This window comes from Drosophila gunungcola, unplaced genomic scaffold (assembly GCF_025200985.1).
Source record: "Drosophila gunungcola strain Sukarami unplaced genomic scaffold, Dgunungcola_SK_2 000001F, whole genome shotgun sequence".
NCBI lineage: Eukaryota > Metazoa > Arthropoda > Insecta > Diptera > Drosophilidae > Drosophila > Drosophila gunungcola.
In genome coordinates, this window is record NW_026453197.1 from 5,427,102 (window position 1) to 5,443,800 (window position 16,699).

Here is a 16,699-nt window from a genome sequence, read left to right on the forward strand (position 1 = left end):
ATGCGATCGACGACCCGTTCACATAATTGGTGTCAATTCTGAGTGCAACAACTTAAGCCATACAACAAAATCAAATCGGTAGTTCAACCACATACACATGCTATAGCAGAGCAAATAAATGTATTTTATAGCTTGTTGGATTAACAACAATGTAAAAATGTTTAAGAATAAACGAAAGCTCCTCAGTCCGAACCGAAAACAAACGCAACTTTAACGCCCGGCCTGTCACTCGAATATTCATCGGACTGAACACAAATCAAAGTAAACAACAAATTTCTGATTATTATGTACTTCCCCCGCCCACGCTCAGTGATTAATGGGTGGGGTTATTAGTTGCCAGCCAGCTTGTTGCTTAATGTTTAGTCTTCTATTCTACCACCTTTTTCGGCTTTTCTGCTTTCATTTGACTTATCGACGTGGCGTGCATTAACAATCAATATGACATGTCAGGCACCTGAATATGTTTAGGAGTAAATTTGAAATCGGACAAGCCTAGAGGGGTGGAAAATTTATGGAATTGACCAGGTATATAAGTATATATCTGATGCAATCATTGTGAAAATAGCCACTAATGTGCCATGCGTATGATTGTAACATAAGCCATACATCAGGTAATTACGTGAAAATATGCAAATGAGGAACCATATAATGCAATAAGAAAATAATATAAATGTCATACTGTCAATAATAAAAACTTTTATTGCACAGCCACCCAAACACTAAACTTGACCAAATAACCTAAAACAAACTGAAACCTCATTTAGCCTTGACATTGGATAGAAGTTATTGTTATGTAAAACATGTTCCATTAAATTAACATGTTATTTATTAGAATATTTAAAAACGTTGCACTTGGTATGTTTTGCTTATTGTCAACCATCAATCCGTTTGTTCGTCCTTCCCTTAACATGCAAAACAAAAAAAGTGAAAGTTTATGATTTGACGGAAATCGAAACGAAAATACCCTACAAGAGCATGATAAAATATTTTTTTACAACTTGTATTCTAATAAGCTTTCATAACTAACTAACTAACTATGTAAGTATGGGCGTGATGTATTTTTTTTATGCTAGCTAATTGACTAAACTACAATAAATATTTATTTGTTTTGATAATTATATTAAACAAATAGTTAGTTATTTAGACACTTAGAAAATTTAATTTTTAAATTTTGATTTGTTCAAATCGTATTCTTTAGCAAATGCTGTGTAGTATGCTTTACAATGTTTTCACAAAACGTGATAAAATATAGTTTTGCGATATACTTGGATTACCTACCACAATCCTGACACCTCTTATAAAAATTGTTATTATATTTAAACTGCAGCAAAGCGAATTGCCTGGAGATTCGATAGAGCCTTCCAATTGTTTAGGGTATTTAATTTGCCACGCATGTGGCTGTGCTGCAGTCGGCGGCGGCCTGAAAGGCGGCTTTAGTTGCCGTTGTTGAGCCAAGCGGCAAACAACGCCCAATCGAGTGCGGAAAGCGGAAACCGGAAGCAAGAAGAAGACCGCGAAAGGGGAGCGGTGAAATGTGAGTGTCTCCTTGCCTGCATTTTCTTGTTTCCCCCTCAGTTTGTGCCTGTGAGCTCGTGATTTGTTTACCTGTCAAAATAATAAATATAACTTTTGTTTTCGTGGGGCATAAAATACGGCCAGTTGTTGCTGTTGGCATTGGTAGCAGAGCCGAGAAACAAGCCAGCGAAGGACTATCCACGCCTATCTGCCTCTGCCTTCCTTTTTCCTATTCTCGGCCAAGTGCAGTGTCAAAAGTCAAGCGAAGGATAATGTGTCTGTCCGACAAGAAAAATGTTAGACAATTTCATGTAGCTTGTATCCAAAATCCATCCTATCTAATCTTGGCCTTATTTAAGCCTATGCGACAGATCTTAAATTGTTTGGCAAAGTTATACTATTTCTTAAAGGACTTTTCAAAAAGCTTATTTTTGCTACTACGCTTTTAAAAGAAGAGATAAACCATATGAATATGATAATCTACTTTTCTTGTTCGCCATGGTTAAATTTGGCTACATGCCTGAAAGTATGCTACAGTTTTTAGCCATCTCCCTCTCCTTCCATTTAATGTCGTGTGTTTTTCAACTAAAATATTTAATCTCAATCCTTGACAGGTCTACTTTCTATCTTAAACTCTGCCAGGATGTTTATGAACCATCGCCTGCATGGACTAATCTTAGCTAGGATCCTCTCGTCGCGCCGCAGCCTTATGAGCCGGCCCCAAGGCAGTAGTTCACCCTTGGTCTGGAGGCTAACTCAACCTGTTCAGCCCATCGGAAAATGCCTCATGCCGAGTCCGGTGGAACAGCAGCGGAAGCAGTCGAATCCTTTTGGGCCGGATTACCGAATCTACCAGCAGAACGTGGATCTGGATGCCTTCTTCGGCGAGGAGCCCAAGTACGAAAAGGTGTCGGATGTCTGCCTCCTGAATGACCACTTCATCCTGGTAAAGATGCCGCCACCTGATCCTTCTCCTCCACCCTCAAAGTCGAAGATTTCGCGGTGCTTCAAATGCAACCGTGGCAGCCGGGTTTCCCCTATTCATGAGGAACCCGAAGAGGAATCCTCACCGGCCAAATCCAGCTGCCGGCAGCCCTGGTCAACGCGTGACCAGGACGAGATTGAGGTCTTCGAGTCCAGTACCAGACTAACTGGTACGCCACGTCAGGCTGTGCAGCCAGTTCCAGCGATAGTGGAGCAACCGCATCCCACCCTACAATTGGAGGCGATCCAATCGGTGGTTCCTGGAAAGTTGGCGGTGCATCCCATTAGTAGGGGACCACTCCACTGGTTTCTCTGGCCCTTTCGCCGGCGTCTGGATCATCCCCGAGGAAAATCCAAGCTGCCGCTGGCTGCCGTCCACAAAACCTACTTTGTGCGATGGAACAAGCCGCCGGATACACTATGGCCTGGATTCGGAGTGGACACGGTGGAGGAGCAGAAGACAGGACTCCGGCGATGCCGTTCGGCGGTTTTCTGAGCTGACTGCTTCACATTTTGTGTATATTTTCTTCGCTTTCTAATTTAAGAATCCATTATTCGAAGAACATCAAGGGTTTCATTTTAGACTTTTAAACAAACTGTTGAATGGAATAAAGCCTATTTTTTATGCTATACTATTATAAAGAAGCAATCCTTTCTTTATACCACGATGGATTTTGGTTATTTTGACATATAGATCGACTTGGCAATGGATCCTGATCAAAAACATACAAGTTTTAAGACGTGGATTTTTAATCATTTTACATTTCAATATCTTGCCTTTTAAAAGGGTTATATAGATGGCGATATTAAATTAAATTTTTTGTTTTGTAAACTATCAAAAATTCGGTCTTTAAAAATAATTTACTTAGCCACCTACCTAAAAGTATCAAAGTAACCCAACCTGAAGCCCTCATGGGCACATGCCAAACTCCAATTTCCGCATACAAAATTAGTGGCTGCCGGGCCAACTTCAGTTTACCACAATGTGTGTGTGTGTGTGTGCGGTGTGTGTGTGTGTGGAGCCTCGACTCTAGGAAACTCAGCGGAACTGCAAAATAATACAAAAGAAGCCAAGAAACAAAGTACAAACCACGTAAATTGCTGGGCCAATGCAGATAGAGCCAAGCAGCCGAGGAATAAAAAGCTGAGTTTAACTCCTTTTTCAATGGAATTTGCACGCGTCCGTGAAGCCTGAAAGTCCAAGGGGCCGGGGGAATGAAGGGTCTTTTGGGGGGGACTTGGGCTGTTGCTTCATTAGCTTTGGGGACTGCAAATGTCGGGCAATGTCGTTCGTTACTCCCGCCACGGCCGGTAGGTGGCGCTGCCGCAGGAGCACCACAACTAATTACGAGGGAGCCCGCCAAGACCCGGTCATAAAAACAAGTTCATGATAAAATGCCCTGGTACACGGGGTGGGGGAATAGGCGGGTTGGGGGGCTGACATAGACTGCAAGCACCCTGCGCCACCATATACATAATAATAAAATAAAATTAAAACCGTCACGCCAGGCGTCAGTGGAAGGCCCAGTACCCGGCCAGCAATCGCGGCACAAAACAAAGCCATAGAAACCTCAAGCGAACCGAGTCCACAAGGAGCTACTTTTTGAAGCTGGGCCCTGCACCCAAGGCTGTGCCCGTGTCCAGGCCAGGTCGAGATCGGGTCGGGCCAGCGGGTCACCGTAATGAACCATTAATATGCGAGTTCCCCTCCGAAAAACCTGGCGATAAGAACAGCGCGCTTTTCCTACATTGAAATCGAACTACGAGCCCTGAAACACGGAAAAAACAAAAATTAATGTTTCTGATTTTTGCTATTATTTCTCCTTTAAGTTTTAAAACATTTCAACATTTTAGGATTTGTATTTTATTAGGTTTTGAATCTTATAATGCAACAATGGTTTGTAAAATAAGATTTTCAGTTCTTAGATGTTAAAATCGCACAAAGGGGCCGTTCTTATTTTTTGCAACTTTGCAGCTTTCTGTTTGAACAAAATTCATCGAATTAATTACATATTAAAAAATACAGTTTTTGTTCTTTTGCAATATTTTTTTCATTACATTTTTAGAATTACAAAAAGTGGTTTGCTACAAAAAAAAAAAGTTTAGGAAGCAAACATGATATATATATAATTTCCTGATCATAAATTGATTTGTTAAGATTGAAATAGAAAAATTGAATTTGATTAAATGTTTCAGGTTGTGATTGAAATTACATAATATTTAAAATAAAACTAAACTTTGGAAATAAGGTAATATTCCTCTTCTTTTTTTTTGGAAAACCCGCTTTTCTTCTGCTCAGTGTTTAAAGTAGAGTTATCCATTATTTTCCCCGCCGCCGCGAAAGGGCGACTTGTGTTTATCATTAATAATAATGTCGGCATGGAGGCAAGCGCATTACCATTTGGCCAAATGCTCAATTGGATGGCTTAGACTGCTTGTATTGTACCTGAAATTGGCTTTGAGCTATTGTGTGTGTTCATGAGGTGGGATGAGGTGGTAAAGGCACCTGTCTCGGGCGGAAGGTAAATGCAACAAGCTCAGTTCGAGCTTACAGATGCTATCTTTTCCAAATGGGGAGTAATTTAAAGCTTTTGCAGTATCAATTATATAAAATGAAATTACCACACATTAAGTTAACACTAAGGCACTTGCGAACAAAAAAAAATCGAGTGCAAAGCTGAACTTAAGTTGTGATAAAAGATAAATAAATTACTTCATTAACAGCTTTTGTTACAATGTCTGTAGACTCTTTATCGACATGAGAGAGTAATTTGTTTAATCGAATTAAATATATACATACCTATTCCTATTTTAAACTGTTTACAAACCCACTTAGAGGAGCCAAAAGGTGGAAATTCATGAATATAATTTACTACTTTTTAGATTATGTTGCTACTATTTATTATAATTATTATTGTATTCCTTATAAATTTGTATCATACGACTAGTTTTTTTTCTAGAACTATTAAACAGATGTTAGATCCAAGTATTATTTGATAAACTTATAATCTTAGGATTAGTCGCTATACAATTTATAGCTTATTATAATTTTATTATAATTTTCCGACTCAATATCCTAATGTTGAACGAGTTTTAAACACCGATTGTAAATCAGCTTACGACCAAAATTCTCAAGGTCAATTTATGCAAACATAAGGTATTATTTTCGCAACCTTTCCTCACAATGCCACACCTTGTTAACCCCCCAGCCGAGCTTCTTTTACAAATCCCAATCCCAATACAACCTAAATTAGCCGGCCAATCCGGCTGGCAGCTCCGCTTAATTGGTGGAAATGGAAAGTAGCGTAACCGTTCCGGCCACGTTAACTTTGGCACTCCGTGTGCAAATGGAACCGCTCAGCAGCCGACTTGGACAGAAGACACTTGCTGGGCGCAGATGCCAAAAGGAAGCTGACAAGTTCTTAAAGGAAAAGCAGAAGGAGAAGGAGCAAGAGATCCCGCCAGGCATTCCGAATCGATTACGATGTGACTTCGAAAGATCAAAGAGCGAGTGGGAAATACAGCCGTACCGCTTTCCCTCTAGCAAGGTGTTTATTAATAAAACTCCAACTATGTACGTTATTTCGCCTACGAAAGAGACGGCTAGCCGGCGAACGAGAGAGACGGCGACAGAGCAACAGAAACAGTTGGTGGTACGCACAAAGTGTTGACAATGCCCAAAGTCCAAGTCGTTGGCACCGACTGCGCAACGACCTTCGCCAGGATACGGATACGGGTCCGGTACTAGAGTCCTAGAGTCCTAGGGTCCTAGGCAATCATCGTTAATGATGGCAATGTCCTTGTGCGCCCCGATTTGACAAATCAATTTATGCGCTAACAGCATGCGCTCGACTCCCAGTCCGTTGCAAGTCAGTGGGATAGCTCGAGGTCGAGGTCGAGGGCACACAGGATACGCTGTTCGATCTCCTTCTACAGCGGCGATGACAGGGATCACAGTACGAGTAGTTGGACCGACAGACCAAACCGAAATGTTTGCCAATACGGCTGGCAACTGTTTGGATGGGTCGTGGTGTGCAAGTGTCTTTGCTGATAAATGAATCGCAGAGGGTTGCAGATAGGACAATCATAATATCTCAATCAGGAAATCCTTGAAAGTGAACTCATTGGTCAACAAAATTCTATAGCATTTTAACTAACTTAATTTTAAGCGAATCAATTTTAGCCATTGTAATGCTGGGATATTTTAAAACACTCTCTATTTTCCAATATTACTATTGTTGTGAAGATGTCTATTAAAATTTGTAAAGATTTTTTTTTAACGTTCTATTATTTAACAAGACATAAGAAGCATAGATAAAAGAAAATTGATCTTTGTGGCATCACATGATTAAAATGTAATCGAGGTAGTCTAAAAAACTAGATTACCATTATTTTATAGAATATCAAAAAATTCAATATTATTACCATTATTTTGTAGATTATCATAAAATTCAATGGACAATATTATTCTACAACTTAGCTCTATCAATGTTGTGGTAGTGCTTTTATTGAGCAATACTCTTTCAATTAGGGAATTGACTATTTTTCAAGTATAATTGCTTCATTCAATTGGATTGTTTCGTTACATTTTGTGTAATCCCCTTTATTCCCCTATTATCCTTGACTTTGGGACTTTCATCCACCTCGAATATCTCGATACTCTTTGGCAGGACACCTCATTAGCAGGGATTATCGGCTGCAGCTCGGAACTGAGGAGACAGGACTCTACCTAACCCGACATAGGACCTCTACCTGACTTTGACTCACTGACTGACTGACTGACTGGCTGACTGACTGAAAGCTAAGCCTTTCCTACTCTCCTCGCTTAACTCTTGCCTGCGAAAGGACTCGTTATCCTGCGCGGAAAGGGGTTCGAGTCCTGGCTGAGCGATGAGCACCGCGCACGAGGACGAAGAATGACAGCAAATAAAAGTTTATGACTCCGTCGTAAACGGGCCAAAAACGAGTTGACCTGGTCCTGGTCGAAGGGCTGTGCGTTTACTGCATTCTTCCTGGCAGCAAAGGATTATTTCCGAAACGAAACCTAATCCTGGCAGTGGCAAGGGTAGAGTGCGAGCGGGACAGCCAGCTACAACGACGCTACAAATCCTTTCGCAACCTTTTGGCCAACTCCTGGAACTGGACTTTTTGATTCGCAAACTCGCAAACTCGCAAATCCCACTTTCGGTTTAGTCTGCCTTGCAGTCGAGTAAATATTTTGAGGTTTTGCGCTGCTTATGTGCCAGGCAACGCCTGGGTTTATTGGTCCATCACCGATCATCGGCAGGTAGATCTCGATCGGGACCTGCCGCCCCAGATCCGAACCGACATCCAGCATCCAGCAACAATTAATAAAAAAATTAAATTAAATTTCATCTCGAGTCGCGTCGTTGTAAATTACTGTTTTCCCTGCCTTTGATGTTCAACACTCAGCCAGCCCATTAATCATGGCTTAGGGGAGGGCATACAGGGCCTGTCCATGATCTTTGGGCAGTCGTAGCCCCAACTTCCATTATCGCCACAGCTGTCTCCGCGTTTTGGAGGCCACATCGTCGAGCTTTTCCTCTGGCAGCTTTGCTGGGTAATTCTTGTATCGCTACCGAAAATTAATGCGTAATATTTCGGATTTAATCATTTCCCGATCGAAGCTTTCTTTTTGCTACTGTTGCTGAGAATTTTCTCCCCAGCTCAGTGGGTAACGAATTAAAGCCGTAATTGGTTTATTAACCCAGTTGGTGACTTTGGGTGCTATTAAATTGGCATTAGATGCTGTCTGCAAATGACCAAATAAGTCAGATAACAAGATCGATTTTTTAAATGGAGAATTATGGACATATGGAAATATGGACATGATATTCCAGATGAAAGATCCATATATTAAAAGTGCGTTTTCCATTGTTTTAAGTTAAAAGAGGTTCAAAAGCTACTCGAATTTTGACTTGTATTTTTGATTTTTATTATACAAATAATTGAATAACTGTTATTCCTGAGTTGTCAAAATAAAAATAAAAGACCAACAGCTATTTGTATTTTTAATTAAATAAAATTAAATTCACAATTGATTTAAAACAAAAAAATCTAGAATAATAGGTGTGTTATTATTTTTATAAAAAAATAACGTAAATGACTACATCATTAAAAATATCAAAATGTAAATTTTTTTATTATTATTATAATTAAAGTTTATGCTGTTCTATGTAGACTGTTATTTAGCTCATGATTTTTTTCTACCTCATAACAGTTATTAAATTGGCTTAGATGTTGTCTGCAAATGGCCTAATAGATCAGATATGAAGATGAAAATCTTGAGATTATGGGATTATGGTTCTTAAAAGGACGAAATCAACTAGATCTAGATACGGATTTTGTGCAATTTTCTTTGCTAATCTTGTCGTGTACCTGGAAAAACTACCGTCCCGCCGATTCCTAAGTCGATTGCAAAGTCAATATTTACTTTTCCTCTCTCTCTCTCTCTCTGGTTAAAGGAAAAACAAACTGCGAAAAGGAGTTCTTTCTAGATTAAAATAATAGAGCCAGTAGAGCCTTCTGAGGCTGTCTGAGCTGTCTGGAGTTGAGGATTCAAGGATAATGACTTCATCAATTGCCATTGCTCGGACACGTAGGATGGGCTGATCCCCGGCGATGAGGTGTGAATTTGAGGTAAGTCCGAACGAGGGCAATTACTCAGCCGTTCGATGGAATCGAGGGGGCAATTAACACCTTGGTTGGAGTTGTCTTCGCCACTCTCATATCAGAGTTTTCTCGTTTTGGGCTGTTTTCTCTTTTTTTTTCCGGAAACTAAACAGCCCACGCAGCACAGTTGGATCGCCAGTTCCGAGACGAGTCTCCCCGGGTGACCGTTTGTAGATCTCCAGCTAGGTCCGTGGAAAGCGCAGCTACTTAAAGGCTCTAATGGCCCAGAGGATTTCCCATTTTCCATTTCCCATTTTCCATTTCCCGCTGCGAACAGAAGCGTGTCAAGGCTGCTGAATGGTTGCGAGCATTTTCGAGTGAAAGACCATGGAATACGGGATAAATTAGCATAGATATTTATTTTCAAGGCACTTGCTACTTAGGCTATATTCTTATGTCCTATGTCTTATGTTCTACACCTTAGTGGGTACTATTTACTAGGCTAAGGATTACGAATTGGAACTATTTTGGAGTGGGGCGAGTCTGTCAGATGTTTTGCCACATGGAAAACATCAGTACTGCCCCATTCAGAAATTTTGTTGTGTTCATGTTCCTCCCCAGCTATTTACATCTTTGGCGGCTTGTTCCTGGTGACACCTGCTCCTGCTCCTGCTCCTGCTCCTGCTTCTTTTGGAGGAGGAGGTGGAATATGGATATCCTATTTTAGTACCAGGAATGATAGAACGGCTGTGGCGGCATCGTCGAGTAGTTGACCTTCGAGGGCGATGGGAAGGCGGCGGCATTGAAGTTCTGCGGCATGAAGTGCGACGACGAAGTGGGTGGCGGATAGTGCGGATGTCCGCCCGCGTACTGCGGATGCGCGTGCGGATGTGCATGCGGATGCGGTGCATGGGCATGCGGATGTCCGTGATGCGGATGCGAGTGGGCATGTCCGGTTGCCGATGGTGGATAGGTGGCATACTGTGGCGCATGCTGATACGGATGGAACATCTGGTGGGTGGTCATCTCCAGGGCCTGGCTGGTCGAACTGGTGGAGTTCAGCGAGTCCTCCGGCGAGAGTGGGGCATTGGGACGCAGGGCCTGCATGGAGCTCCAGCCACCGTACAACTGCGACTGACTGGCCGCAGCCGCTGCTGCTGCCACCAGATCCACCGTCTCCACCTTGAGGCCACCGGCCGATAGCTCCTCACTGCCAGCACTGGCATTGGCCAGCGACTGCGAGGGATCGGCTACCGAGCTGCCCCCACTGGAGGTCACCCCGCCATTACCACCACCACCACCACCACCAACCACCGCCGACAGGCTGTTGGGCGTGGGCGGTAGCTGGCCAAAGGCGGAGGACACCGACTCGTTGGGACTCTCGTTGCGCGGCATGGTCGTCTGGTGGGTTTCCGTCTCCGTTCCGTAGACAGAGCCCAACTGCGTCTCGTAGCCGGACACAATGATGTTGCCGGTGGGTGTGGTGCTATGGCCATTCTCGCCCGCCATCAGGTAGCTGGCCGTGCTGCCATTTGGATTGTAGAACTGATGATGGTGCGGCGGCGTGGTGGTGATTCCCGGCGAGAGATTGCTGCCGCCCATGGGAGCGGCGGCGGCGGCCACGGAAATGTTGGCGGCACTGCCGTAGAAATCGTACTGCTGCTGGTAGACAGAGCCAGCGGCGTCCAGGGAGCCGGGCATCATGGCCAGCGGCGCCATGCTGGGCACACTGGCGACCACACTGGGCAGCGACGTGGTGGCGGTGGGCACATGGCTGACAGAGACCATTCCGCCAGGGGCTCCGGCCGACACGGAGGTGTGCTGCTTGCGGAGACGAGCCCGTCGATTGCTGAACCACACCTGGATGCGGGCCTCCGTGAGATTGGTGCGCTGTGCCAGCTCCTCACGGGTGTAGATGTCCGGATATTGGGTGCGCTCAAAGGCGCGCTCCAGCTCGTCCAACTGGGAGGCCGAGAAGGTGGTCCGGCAGCGGCGTTGCTTGCGCTTCAGGGCGATGCCCGGCTCACTTTCGCAGTCCGAGATTTCCTCATCGGAGTGCTTGTTATTGTTGCTGTTGCTGTGATGGCCACCCGAAACATCGGAGCCGCAAGAGCTGGAGGCCTTGGTAACGCCGCCGGCCGGAGAACCGGAGGCAGAGGACAGATCATTGTCCAGCGGAGCATCGCGACCACGCACCAGGCGCGAAATGGCCGAGACGGAGGGAGCCGTGCTCCGGTCGCACACACCCTCGCGGATCAGCTTCTCCCGGATCTCCCAGGAGAACATGCCGGGATTGCTGCGCTTGTAGTCCTCAATGCGGTTCTCGATTTCGGGTGTGGCGATCCTCGGCTTGGAGCCACCAATCACTCCCGGCCGGATGGAGCCTGTCTCCTGATAGCGATTCAGGATCTTCGATACGCAGCCGTGGGAGACGCGCAGTTGGCGGGAGATCACACAGGGCCGTATGCCATCGGCGGCCATCTCGACGATTTTCAAACGAATGTTATTGGGCAGAGGACGACCGTTGATGAAGACTCCACCTAGTTGATTGACGCGCCCTTGGCCGCTGTTCATGTCTGGAATGGCAGAGGAGGAAATCGAAATGGAAATTTTAGAGGCTTTTCCAATTTGCTAGGTAGCGCAGAGCGCGTGTCACTTGATTTACGACTTCGTTGACTTCCCGGGAAGAGGGAAGAGGGAAACTCGCAGCTAAGGTCGAAGGTCAGAGGCGCGCGACTCTCCCGCCGAGCAAACTAATGGCCATTAGAGAGTCGCCGACGGCCTTGGATCAAACTGAGAACTGAGAATTTTGGCAGGGATGTGAGCAGTGTGTTAAGGGAACTACGAGAGGTGGAAATCTGATGAGATATGTCATCTCAAAGACAAAGCTCAAAGTGCATACGATTCTGGATGAATCTGGATTAAAGAAAGTTATAAAGATATGAACACAAAGCTCAAAAGTTAACACGATGCTCAAGGAGTCTGGACAAACTAAAGTTATAAGATCTATAAAATACTTAACAATTTAAGACAAAGCTCAGAGTGGTTTAAAGTTTTAAGTTTCTCGAGTGGATTAAGACTTATTTCTCACAAAGTTTGGAGAACTTTAAAAGAAATCATAAAGAAAAAATCTTAAAGGAAATTGAACTTGTATCTAAAAGATCTCAATGAGTCTTGAACCTTAAGACAAAGCTTAGAGTGGTTCCAATCAAAAACTACATTTAAAATTCATAAATTTAGTTGACCCAGAATCTATCTATCATTCTAATTAACCTAAAGACATCTGGGAACTTGCTGATGAATAAAAATCATAGCAACTTACCTTGCATGGTAGAATATCCATTGAAGAAGGGTCTGTGCATGGCGGCAGCAAAGGCGGTTACGGTCATAGTTTCTGGAGCTCCAAGAACCGCGAAGTTGTCCCGGCACAAAACCGACGGAAACTCAGTCTTGGAGTTCGTGTATCACTTGGTACAATATAATATCACTTAAGTTCTAGACGATTTCTTGACACTCAAAGTCAAAGTCATAAGTTGGCGTTGCGAGGTCTTGACTAACCGATTAGTTACAGATCGAGAATCTTAGGGCACGAGAATCTTAAGACGAAGACGAGATGCGGTGTGACTCGTTGCGCAGTCTGTGCCTGACTGACTTCACCATCCGAACGCCGGCCAAGATCGTTGCCTTTCTGTGAAGCCGCGGCCCAGACGTCGGCCATATCCCATGCCACTTGGCAGGTAACCACCACGCGGACCAATCGCAGACCGCTCGACGACGGCCTCTCGCTCCCACTCGCAAGCCTAAATAGGGCACCCGTCTCGCTCAGCGCCGGGGGGCGTCTCAACACGAAAATTGATGTGGAACGGGGGAGATTGGGAGAGAACTTGGGATGGGGTATACGAGAAGGAGGGAACCCCAATATCACACAAGCTCCTTGGCACTTGGCACTCCATTCCAATTCTGAACATGATTTTTGCCTTTATAAGGTGTATTTCTTGGGAGGTTACACTGGTTTCCGGAAATTAAAGAAAACATTAAGTGGTACACCTAATGCAATCCAACACGCATTATACACTTTACAAGCGTAATATATCCTTTATCGATTCCTCGTTATAAGGAATAATGCAAGTCAGTTTCGAATGATTTACCTAAATAGTTCGGATTCATTCGTTCATTCTTCGTAAATACTGATATGAGATTTTCTTTCGGGTTCCACTCGAACCCGGAAATCAAATTAGATATTCACTGGCACTCATAATGCAATCGAGTACGCATTTAACACTCTTTACAAGCGTAATATATCCTTTATTGATACCTCATTAGGGTGTTTAAGTTATATAGGTACGAAAGCAGACACTTTTCTGACAGTTAAAGATAGAAAACGGAACCGGTTAACAGAACTTATAAGTTATAATTCAAAATTGTTGTGCCTAAAAAAGTATTATTTTACTTTGCATTTGATTTTCTAACACCTTATGAAAAAATACCTTGTGAATGAAAATTATCGTATAATTGTGGATCAACATATTAAATTACTTAGATCGTACTATTATTTAACAAAAAGCTAAGAATTTGTACCATCTTATGTTGATTAATTGTGTTTAGTTAGTTTCCAATTAACCGTTCAGCGTTAGGGTTAAAAAAAAACGTCCTAACCATAGGCATATCCTTGTCACGCTTTTGAAACCATTATGCTCCGGTGCTTAAGGTGATGGCATCGTTGCGACCCTGTTTTATGGGTTGCCCGTGAGTTTGATTAATTGTGGAATTTCACGCAACAGAGGCCCTCAAAAAGATGTTGAATAAAACCGCTGGAAAAGAAAGCGCTGAGCGGGATAACAACGAGCCGCCGAAACTACAGCGAACAATGAAGAGCGCCAAGTGTTGGAAGAATTAATGATGGACTCCGGTCGGAACGCCAGCGAGGAAATTGGCCCAGAGAAACGTAACGTAACGAATGCGAATCCTCCAGACGCAGATCCATAGCAGATCCGAGCAAGGACAACGGAGGCCGCAAGCCAACAAAGGTTGGGTTTCTACTGCTCGGTGTGGCTGCCCGTTGGGAGTTTGGTTAAGCAAACCCAACGGGAGGAGTTCGGAGTACCCAGTGAGGAGCGAGGACATTTTCGCCTGGCAGGATAGCAAAAACCCCGACGACCTTGGCCCGTTGACCTTGATAGTTAACTGTCAACTCTAGACATTCAATTGGAGAGGCAAAGTGGAAATCAAGAGGCGCCTCAATACCCCCGATCAATAACCCACCATCCGATTCGATCCTTGTTGATTTCACAATTTAGCCAGACAATGAACGCTGAATAGGCCACTCATATAACGCTAATATCGCGCTATCAACGCCTGGAAAGAGGCGATCCTGCAACAGGATCGAACCCTAGAGCAGGGAACGGTCCTTGTTGAAATGCAGGAAGCAGTAGGAGGCATTGGTGCCATAAATGCTGCGAGTCAGCTTCGCTCGCAATTCCACGAATCGGCCAGCGGGAAAATGAAGACACATCCGTGCGATGAATAGCGATGCTAAGAGACTTTTTATGATGCCACCCAGGGTGCTATGAATGAAAATCCTCCTTGTGATCTTGTGATCGTCAACTTTCAACTTTCGCCAGCGGATCGCTCTTGTACCTGCGCAGCTAAAACTCCAAACTCCTAGGATCGCATCTGATTTGGAGGATCTACCTCGAGAGGCTCGTGCGCCCAATCGACGCAAACAAATGCCGCTATAATCGATCCCAACATTGAATAGATTGTGCAATTTCTTTGTCCCCATTTTTAGATTACACACCCTCGTTAAGTTTAAAGTTTATATTTAACTTTAACTTATTGCAGCATATAAGTTTTTGTTTTTAACTCTTATCCAAACATGAGTTTAAAATTTAAATGGGCAAGACACCTTAATAAAGTTTTTAGTTACCAATTTTGTACATTTTTTAACTAAGTCAACTGTTATAATCAAAAGTTATCCAAATTTAATTATAACTATGACGGTTTAATATATAACTATGTGTTTAAAAGTATCTTAATATAAATAAGCGTTCAAACTTGCAAAAATTGAACAAAGCTATAGATATAAATTTATTTAATTTTAAATTGATGGGTCAATTAAAAAAATCTTAAGAAAAATTTATAGTACAAACATATATTTAAACAGAAATATATATAGATTGTCTGTTTATATTTTAGCTTTGATCCTTTGACCTTTACTTTTGGCTTTATATGATTTAAGTTATTTTAAGTTATGCAACGTTTCGCAATGGGTTTTTTTTCGCAAGGCTATAGACTAAAGAATACCATTTAAAAGTAATAAAGTTCAATCATATAATTCACAAACAAAAATGAAATTCAGATTTAAGAATTAAACGAAACAATATCAAGAATACCTTTTTATGTTAATGTGGGGCTTTTACTAAAAACATTCTCTATTTGATGGGTATGCCCAAGTCGTCGGCATCTTAACGTATTTCTCCCAACTGTTCTCCTCTCGATTTCCGCTGCTGTTTGTGTTTGGCAATCGATTCGCTTTGGCCAGACGTAATGTGGTCTGTTGTCACACATTGGAACGGCCTTGATTGTTTCACGTTCCCTGCGCCTAATGTCTTTATCAGTCCCTCTGCGATTGTTGTTGCTGCTCCGTTGGATGCTGTGGTGTGTGGTGTGCATCGAATTTCCATGCCCACAGTCCACCGCCCACAGAAGGCCCTTCTCGTAGAACGCCCTACGGGATGCTTAGATAATGAACTATTTAGAGCCATGATTTCTAGAAATTAGGAATTTCTGGACAGAGCATCCTAACGTACCATGGCATGCCATGTCTAAAAGCATCATCTATTATCCTCAGTTACCTTTTTTTTGGATTCAAATTACAACGAAAATTAAGTTTGGTGAATACCAATGAAGGGTTTTTTTTAAATATTTAATAATTTTACATTTCAGTCAATCTGTTAAACTTAATTTTAATGAATATTTGATTAATAATTAAGATTTGTTGTATCTAAACCAATAAATATTTAAGCATACTTTCAAAAAGATTCAATTTAATTTTTGTATATCATTTTGAAATGATAACATATATACATATAGTTATGTTATAAAGACATCCACATAAGTTATCAAATATCTTTTTGAGTTTTTATACCCGTTATAGGTATACTGTATTCGTTGAAAAGTATGTAACAGGTGTAATTCAAATTAAGATTCATATAGATAAGGATTAACTTAAGTTTTATTAAATATCCAACATTAAGAGTGAAACAATTTAGAGAGAACAACATTTCGAGACACCATTAGTTTTATTTTCCTCCTGGCTCACATCTTAAGTCCACTATTGATCCTCTGGTTCTGCGTTGATCCTCAAATATTTCCACTCGTTCGACCGACTGGCAGGCGGCGATTGACTTTTTGCTAATCCGCAGTTAGTTTTAGTAAATACGAGTCCCAACAGAGGCTCCCTGGTCACGGCCCATCCCAAGACCAGCCCTCTGAAACTCCCGAGCTGAGTTTTTCTCCGGAGCGATTGTAAATCGAAATCCCCGCTAAAGCATGCAAACAAATAGCG

At 42.8% G+C, this 16,699-nt stretch overlaps 2 protein-coding genes across 3 annotated transcripts; one reads left to right on the plus strand and one right to left on the minus strand.

Moving 5' to 3' along the window:
* The first annotated feature begins 1,454 nt into the window (after positions 1-1,454).
* Positions 1,455-3,107, plus strand: LOC128261502 (uncharacterized). Of its 2 annotated transcripts, none has more exons than XM_052995236.1 (2): positions 1,455-1,534; positions 2,130-3,107. In XM_052995236.1, exon 2 carries the CDS (start codon positions 2,159-2,161, stop codon positions 2,993-2,995), a length of 837 nt encoding a protein of 278 aa, XP_052851196.1. In that variant the 5' UTR covers positions 1,455-1,534; positions 2,130-2,158; the 3' UTR covers positions 2,996-3,107. The 2 variants fall into 2 exon arrangements, with proteins under 2 accessions (XP_052851196.1, XP_052851197.1); XM_052995237.1 differs by lacking the exon at positions 1,455-1,534 and adding an exon at positions 1,794-1,811.
* Positions 3,108-9,532: 6,425 nt separating this feature from the next.
* Positions 9,533-13,128, minus strand: LOC128261491 (segmentation protein paired). The gene is made up of 2 exons (XM_052995218.1): positions 12,455-13,128; positions 9,533-11,708 (listed from the first exon to the last, which is right to left on the minus strand). The coding sequence occupies exons 1-2, from the start codon at positions 12,519-12,521 to the stop codon at positions 9,856-9,858; spliced, it is 1,920 nt and encodes a 639-aa protein (XP_052851178.1). The 5' UTR covers positions 12,522-13,128; the 3' UTR covers positions 9,533-9,855.
* Between the last annotated feature and the right edge of the window lie 3,571 nt (positions 13,129-16,699).

Excerpts from the sequence above, each read along its gene's own strand:
- LOC128261502 (XM_052995236.1), top strand. The coding sequence starts at position 2,159 with ATGTTTATGAACCATCGCCTGCATGGACTAATCTTAGCTAGGATCCTC.
- LOC128261491 (XM_052995218.1), bottom strand. The coding sequence starts at position 12,521 with ATGACCGTAACCGCCTTTGCTGCCGCCATGCACAGACCCTTCTTCAAT. Across the intron at positions 11,709-12,454 it reads TGGATATTCTACCATGCAAG|ACATGAACAGCGGCCAAGGG; the intron begins GTAAGTTGCTAT and ends CTGCCATTCCAG.